The sequence below is a fragment of the Nelumbo lutea genome, chromosome 1 (assembly GCF_056320005.1).
Source record: "Nelumbo lutea isolate HS-2025 chromosome 1, American lotus-T2T, whole genome shotgun sequence".
NCBI classification, from domain to species: domain Eukaryota; kingdom Viridiplantae; phylum Streptophyta; class Magnoliopsida; order Proteales; family Nelumbonaceae; genus Nelumbo; species Nelumbo lutea.
In genome coordinates this window covers 65334985-65343064 of record NC_142684.1, presented here as the reverse complement: position 1 = coordinate 65343064, position 8080 = coordinate 65334985, and the positions used below count along the sequence as shown (strand labels likewise).

The 8080-nt window shown below is 34.0% G+C and overlaps 1 protein-coding gene across 1 annotated transcript; it reads left to right on the top strand.

The window, feature by feature from the left end:
• Positions 1 to 5050: 5050 nt before the first annotated feature.
• LOC148874980 (heavy metal-associated isoprenylated plant protein 41-like) lies at positions 5051 to 7752 on the top strand. Its single transcript, XM_088966896.1, has 3 exons — positions 5051 to 5340; positions 6173 to 6371; positions 6782 to 7752. The coding sequence occupies exons 1-3, from the start codon at positions 5100 to 5102 to the stop codon at positions 7614 to 7616; spliced, it is 1275 nt and encodes a 424-aa protein (XP_088823022.1). The 5' UTR covers positions 5051 to 5099; the 3' UTR covers positions 7617 to 7752.
• The last annotated feature ends 328 nt before the right edge of the window (positions 7753 to 8080 follow it).

Here is an 8080-nt window from a genome sequence, read left to right as displayed (position 1 = left end):
CACAAGAAATCGTGATGGTTTCTTTTGTTATACAGAAAACTTTGTTTGTTTCCATGGTGAAAAAATCGCATCGGGACAGGATAGAGCCGGACTTTGACGCTAGGGCCAGGTTTGCTAAGAACCGCTAGAGAGTGTCCTTTGGTTGTATCGTGTGTAATTATATATTGTTAATGTATTAGTGGGGAAGCCCCTGCTTCTCAGGGGCAAAATTTAAAAATGTCATTTGGAGATATAATTTTTTTAAGTCTATTTAAAGAGATATCATGGTTTTAAAAAATGGCCCGAAAATGAAATTATTCTGGTCACTAGTTTTTGATTGATGGTTTGACCGTCCTGTTTGAATGGATGGCCCATTTTAAAAATGACAAAAAACTGTTGAATGGATCAACAAATCGACGGTTCGACCACTCGGGTCAATGGGTCATTGATTGATTCAATGGTGTTTTGCTAGGGACCAGATTTGGGGTAAAACAGAATTGGTTGCCTGAACACTTCCTGGGCCAAAGGGTCTGACCATCCGGGTCAACAACGGTTTAAAAACCATGGGAGATATAATAATAAATTAGGTTATATTTTTTAAAATAAAATAACTATAACTATATTATTATGAATAATAAACAATCACTAGTACCAATCTTGAACCGATTATTTAATTGGGATCAAATCATATACCTCATTATATTGAAAACAATAGTTAAAATAATACTAATTTATTTTTATGTTATTAAGTTAAACATTTTTAACTAATATTATCTTATTTATTATTGATCCAATTTACTATTTCAAACATGAACCATGATAAAAAATAGGGAGAATGACGGTTCAACCTAGGGTCAGAATTTTTAGGCCCAAAGTATAGTTGGGGTAGGTGCCAACTTGGAATTGATGCCAATTCATGAGCAGACATTGGTGTTTAGAGTGGGGGTTTTTGACATTTTGAATATTTATAGACCTGTAGTTGAATTTAGAAATATGCATTGGGCCTATCCTTACTTTTTCGTAAAAAATACAAGAAAGATAAAAAGTTATATATTTCATAAAATGTTTGGTTCCGGACCAGAATCAACTCTGGACAAGTAAGGATGAGAACCAATCCAACAATTAATCAAGACAAAATCATGGAACCAAAACCATTATAATTATGTTTAGTCATTTAGCTCCATTAGGATAGACCCAACCCATTGGTTCAGCCCTAGTTTTTCTTAAATAAATAAATAAATAAAAGTCTATTGGGGTGAGACTGGTATAGGCTATCCCGAACCATACTTGTTGACAACACTAAATATTGGGCTCAAGGGGAGAGAATAATTTGTTAGTAAATTATTTCTAAATATATAAATAATTTAGTAAAATAAATAAATAAATGTTTATTGAAATGCATCTCTTAATGTCACATCTCTTTTATTCTACCAATTTATTTTATTATAATAAATAATTTATTTAATTTTATTAAATAAATAAATGTTTAGATAGTAATAATAAAATAAATAAATGAATAAATAAAAGTTAAGATAGAAAATAGGAAGAGAGAGAGAGAAAGTTGAAAAAGAAGAGGAATGGCATTTTATTTATAGGATGTCATAATCGTAAATAATTGTATATGGCACTACTGTAATTTTCAAATGCCCTTGAGTCAAGTATGTAAGGAGATTTATCTTATATGTGACATTATTATAATTTTTGAATAAATAAATGTTTAGATAGTAATAATAAAATAAATAAATGAATAAATAAAAAAGATAGAAAATAGGAAGAGAGAGAGAGAGAGAGAAAGTTGAAAAAGAAGAGGAATGACATTTTATTTATAAGATGCCATAATCGTAAATAATTGTATATGGCACTACTGTAATTTTCAAATGCCCTTGAGTCAAGTATGTAAGGAGAGGATGGGAGAAAAAAGAAAAAAAGAAAGGAAGGGAGAGAGAGAGAGAAAGAGAGAAACATGTGCCAATAATTTAGAGAACAAAAAATATGTGTCAACCTCACAATGTTGTCCTACACCCTCCCAATTCTTTAAGTATATTGATAGATCTAGTTGTAGTAGTAGTTTAGTAGCTGTAGGAAGATGTTAGTACTTTAATAGCTTAGTAAGTTTGTGTTGTGTCTTGTGGGTTTTGTGAGAGAAAGGCTATAGGCATGTTATTTTGGCTTTGCTGCTGTAGCCTTTCTCTAATGGGTTGTTTTTACTTTAAAAAATGTCGACTCTAATAGATGATTGATGTTAGGGCTTCTAGCCAATAAAGGCAACTTTTTGCCCTTAATATCAATAAAAATAATATTTTTTATATAATAGCCAAAATGAGATAGTTTTTTTGAAAAAAATATCAAATAAAGGCATTGGGTACTGTTGCTCATCTTCCTCCTTTGTATTCATGAGATCGGAACTTTAACTGGAAACCCAAAGAACTTTGGCAAACGAACTCGTGAAAAACTTGTGATCAAGCTATAAAAGAGAGTGAGAGAAGAACCCCTTTACCTGCCTTACTACTCACATAAGGGAAATGTTGAATTGCAATGAGCTACCGGTCATTCTACAATCCAATGAGCTGTCAGCAATATGATGCCAGAAAAAAGATTTTTTTTTGCTGCTCGTTGTCATTTGTATTGCAAAGGTTGTTGGAATTCTATTGAAAATACGAGCTGTCGTTTTTTTCAACTGTGCACATGAGAAAAACTCAACAATTTATCATCAGGATTCTTGTTTTCTCTCATCGTTCTTTAAAAGTTCCATTCGCATGAATACAAAGGTAGAGGAGGAAGACGAGCAACGGTGCCCACTGCCCTTGTTTGATATTTTCCCAAAAAAGCTATTCCGTTTTGGTTATTATATGAAAATATTATTTTATTGACATTAAGGGCAAAAAGTTACTCTTATATGCTAGAAACAGTTAATATTACTTTAAATAAAAATTATCAAACATATTCATTGAATCAGAAATGATCATTGTATGCAAATTTCTAATGGCTTTCTTTTCTATATTTGGACGGTGGGGACTAGATAGAAATTTCGATCCACCTTCCGAAGGAAAATGGTCTTTGGGGACTGTTAATCATTTTGAGCAACAAGGGGCTTGAGTTTTGATAACTTTGGTGCCCCAAAATTCTTTGCTTTTTGTAGGCGGGTTTTGGTGTTTGTGAGAGAGAGCTTGGGTTTGTTTTATCTTATTGAGCAAGAAGATGATAAACAATATTGTATTTCTAAGGGCAATTTTGACATTTTCACAAGTCTTAAGTAGCACATAATGTCATGTGATACACATAACTAATAATCCAAAATTCAAGACTCACTAGGGCAAAAAATCCTATATATTATAATTCAGATTTACGATTTGATTTGATTTTTAAAATTAAAAAAATAAGATTAAACTATACCATTTTAAGGCCAAACCAGAGCTAACCGCCAATTTTTATCTAGTTCGATGCAGTTTAGCTAGCGGTCTAGATCATATAGTGATCACCCAACGAGGAAGTAGGCTCCACAGAACCTTAAAAGTTTCTTTGCAGTAGTCTGACGAGGTCAAAGGTGTAACTAATTGGGTCTCACACCATTTTCCTATAAATTTAACATACTTTTTTTTTTTTTTTTTTTTTTTATGGGGAGATATGTACAATTCCTCATTTCCATGGATAGAAAATGCGTAATTGTTAAAATATTAGAATTATTTCATATGACCAAGTTTAAAATTTTTGGTTAACCTTCTAGATTTTATTTTTTTATCAATAGAAAAACCATTTTTTTGGTTAATCTTCTATACATGTACATCAGATGTGCATGTCATTAATGTATAGTAATCTTCTATACATGTACATCAGATGTGCATGTCATTAATGTATAGTAATCTTCTATACATGTACATCAGATGTGCATGTCCAAAACTCACCATGTTTTTTCATCATTTCTCTTAAACTCACAACTTTTCAAAATGTCTAAAATTCACCATATCACTAACTTGACGTTAAACAAACTAACGGGTGTTAATATATTACCATTTTAATATTTAGACATGAAAAAAGGAAAATTTCAAAAAATATTTTTAAATATAAAATACATAAAAACATAGAAATTACAAAAAATATAAAAAAATATTTTCAAATTATAGAAACTATAGAAATTGAAAAACAAAATCAAAAAATAAAAATTGTAGAAAAAACACCAAAAATTATAGAAAACATAGAAATTACAAACAAATAACAAAAAGTACAGGAAAATTTATAGATTGTAGAAAATAAAAAATTAAAAAAAAACAGAAATTATAAAAAAAACATTAAAAATTATAACAAAATACTAAAAATGCAAAAAAAAAAAAAAATTGAAAACTAAAAAAGACCAATTTTCCTCTAACTCGCTATTCAAGGGTAATTTGAATACGAAAATTGTTATTTATGCTGACATGGACACCTCTATTAAGAAGTATTAACAGTGTACCAATGGAAGGTGGGTTTTGAAAAAAAAAAACTTTACTGACATTGTGAATTTTAGACATTTTGAAAAATCGTGATGAGTTTAAGGAAAATATTGACAATTCATAGTGAGTTTTAAACAATTTCCCTTAATATAATATAAAGGTCTTAGGTCGGTGTTGTCTATGTTGAGACTTTAGGTGACTTAGCTTGCACCTCAAGGCTGTTTCTTCTCTCGCTGATGACCTGATGTCTGATGGGGTCGCGTTTCGGTCATAAGTCTTCTTTAACAAAGATGGAAATCTTATAAAAAGTCTCATGACCATTCATTCTTATTTCTAACTCCAATCTCTCATGATTCCTTATTTGTTATTAGTAACGCTCTCAATGAAAAGTGAAAACTGCTATCGAGATTGCAGTTGACGATTCAATTTCTTTGCTCTCTCCGTGGGGGTGGGGAGGGGAGTGGCGAGAGGGAGTTCAGACTGTAGCAGTAGGAAGACGACATGATCAGATGGTGAACATGATCTACGCTAATGGCATATTTGTAATTCGGAGGACTCTCGGGGGCCCTTGTATTAGAATTGAATTCGCTTCCCACTAGCCTCTACCCACTGCCCTATAACAAGGATGATTGAGATTTGATATTGACGCACTCCAAACAAACCGCGCTCTCTTTTTCGACTCGTTTCCTCTGAATGAATGGAGCTGTGAGAGGTCGAGAGTCTCAGAGTAGAGTAGAAAGCAAAATGAAAAATTTAATGGCGGTGGATCAAGATGGAGCAGGGGAAATTGAAGAAACAGTGGTCTGGGTTAAATATTACTCGTCGTTTCATCAAACCCTCTTAGTTGGTGAGGGAGACTTCTCCTTTTCCTTGAGTTTGGCGCGATCTTTTGGTTCTGCGTCTAACATCGTTGCTTCTTCTCTCGATACCTATGGTATGTTCTCTCTCTCCCTCTCTCTCTCTCTCCTTCGCCTGCACGAAAAATATCATTCTCTCTCTCTGTCTCTCCGCCTGCACGAAAAATATCATTCTCTCTCTCTCTTTCTCTCTCTCCCCTTCGCCTGCACGAAAGATATCATTCCAGGAGAAGTTTGTAGTCGCATGTATATTTGTGAATGAAACGAATGTCGCACTCTATCATTGTTACATATCCATCTACTGTCAATCTGGTAATATTAATGGTGGCCAAACTTTCGCATCCGATCAACGTTTTTGCATTTCTGGCTTTTGTAACGATAGATTAATTGTTTCTTTTATTAATTAGACATTTTCATATTTAACATTCAATATTATAATTTCACTTCAATTTTCTGCCACTGGTTATCGAAACCATTATCACATCTCTTTCCTTCTTTTCCCTTTTTCTGTTTTTCATTTGTTGTAATTGCTTTTCTTGTAACAACCTGTCGTCTTCGTATTGGTGGATGACTTGGAAAAGAAAACCCCTCGAACGTTTCTGGGGATTTTTAATTTTTTCATTCGAATATCTATCTAAACCATTTTCCCAGTTAAGGAAAATCAACGAGTGAACTATTGGTTATTGACGATTTGGATGGGCTTTTCATTGATTGTTTAGTTCAATTTCTTACTATTTAACAATGCGTTGGGATGTGAGTAAAAGTAATGGAGGTTCTATCATTTTCTTTTATTGAAAATGGTTGAGTGTGCATTTAGTAAAATTAAAAGGTTTATCAATCAGCTATGGTGCTTCACCTGTTTTCAGTGAAGTTCTTACGGGACATCGTGTAAACTCTCCTCTCAACCAGGCACATTGGTTAAGAAGTACAAAGACGCAAAATCAAATTTGGAACAGTTGGAGAAGATGGGAGCAACTCTTTTGCATGGATTGGATGCGACCCGAATGAAATTTCATACAGATTTGCGAATGAGGAAATTCGATAGGATTATCTTTAACTTTCCTCATGCAGGTTTCCATGGAAAGGAGGAGGATATCCAACTTATCAAGTAAGCGTCATTTGTAACTTCTACCGTCTCAACGTTTATTCCATGAATATGCTTGTCTCTTGTTTGATTTACATGATCTGTCACAGATTTTCTTTTATGTTAATATATCATTTACAACTGCTCATTTTTAACACAAAGTGATAAGCACCATAGCCGACCAGTCCACTGCCTAATCTGCCTTCTAAAGCCCAGAGAAGGAACAGAGAGAGAGAGAGAGAGAGAGAGAGAGAGAGAGAGAGAGAGAGAGAGATTCATGTAGTTGGGATTTGGGATGAGACTTGATTGAATTCGCATGGGATTTTCACAAACCATCTATCAAATTGAGGAAGAATAAGCCTTTTGTGACCCACCTCTTTAATTTCTGAAATCATGTTCTACTGAGTGCTAACCTTTTTCTGTAATGTGTACAGTCTGCATAGGAGTTTGGTACAGGGTTTTTTCAGAAATGCAAGTAGTATGCTTCGGCCCTACGGGGAAATTCATGTCAATCACAAAACCAAGGTTCCATATTGCCATTGGAATCTTGAACAACTTGGTTCACGACATTCTTTGGCATTGATTGAGTGTGTTGAGTTTAAGCAAGATGACTATCCTGGTTACAATAATAAGAGAGGAAATGGGACAAGATGTGATAAGCCTTTCCATTTGGGCGACTGTAGAACCTTTAAGTTTGCAATCTCACACATGTTGAAGAGGGCAGCAACTCAATTAGCATTTACCCCTACCTATACCTATTGCCCAACCAAAGTCCAAGCAGCCCCACTCGGTCCACTCCAATTTCAACGGCATTCTTCTTTTCAAGTTAATTTTCCTTGTGCAGATGTTATCGCTATTATAAACAATTCTCTCGGTCATATGGTTGCATCAACGATCAGAGGTGGGAGTGAAGTTAGAAGGATATTTGATGGGTATTTTGTTGAGTCTGTTGAAATGTTTGGAAGAATGGATTATGATGTTAGGAGAAGTACCTTAGAAATGCTGAGAAGAAGTTTTGAAACATTCATGTCCGGAGAATCGAGCGGAAATGTGAATGATTACATTACTCATCTTGAAGAACTTCAGTCTCATGATACTGAGATCGGCTCAGATGAGAAAGTTGCTACTTCGCTTATGATCAATTTTCGGAAAGGGGTGAATACTGTTCCTTGTTCTTTGGGGTTAGATGGCTTTTTGGATTCTTTTATGGATTTTTTTCTTTCTTCTTTTTGTGTGTTAGACTGGATTGGTATTTCTATTAGTGGGTAGTGGGTGTTATATTTGTGACTGTGTTGGTGTTCCACCTAGTTCATCAACACAACCAGCAACCAGCGTTCTATGTTTTTATTTTGTTGCTGGTTCTAGAACTAACATCATTTTTTTGAACATTATGGAAGATGGCCTTTTGAAGTGTTGCTGTGTGTCAAAGTTGAATGGCGATAGATGAATTGCTTCTTTATGTGTGATGACAATGTGAATAGAAAAGCTGACAATGTGTTATTGTGTTCAAAAAGGCAAAAGCACAACTATATATAGCAAATGCCAATTTGAAATCTCCCCCCAACTTAAAACTGTTACTAACACTATTCCAACATGATATATATCTCACCACAAGATTGATACCCATCATTCATGTATGAGATGTGCAAACACATCATGTTGGAACGTTGGAGGAGATTTGGACTCCAAAATGCTTCAATGCCTTTGATGGTTCATACACTCCAGATCTGTTA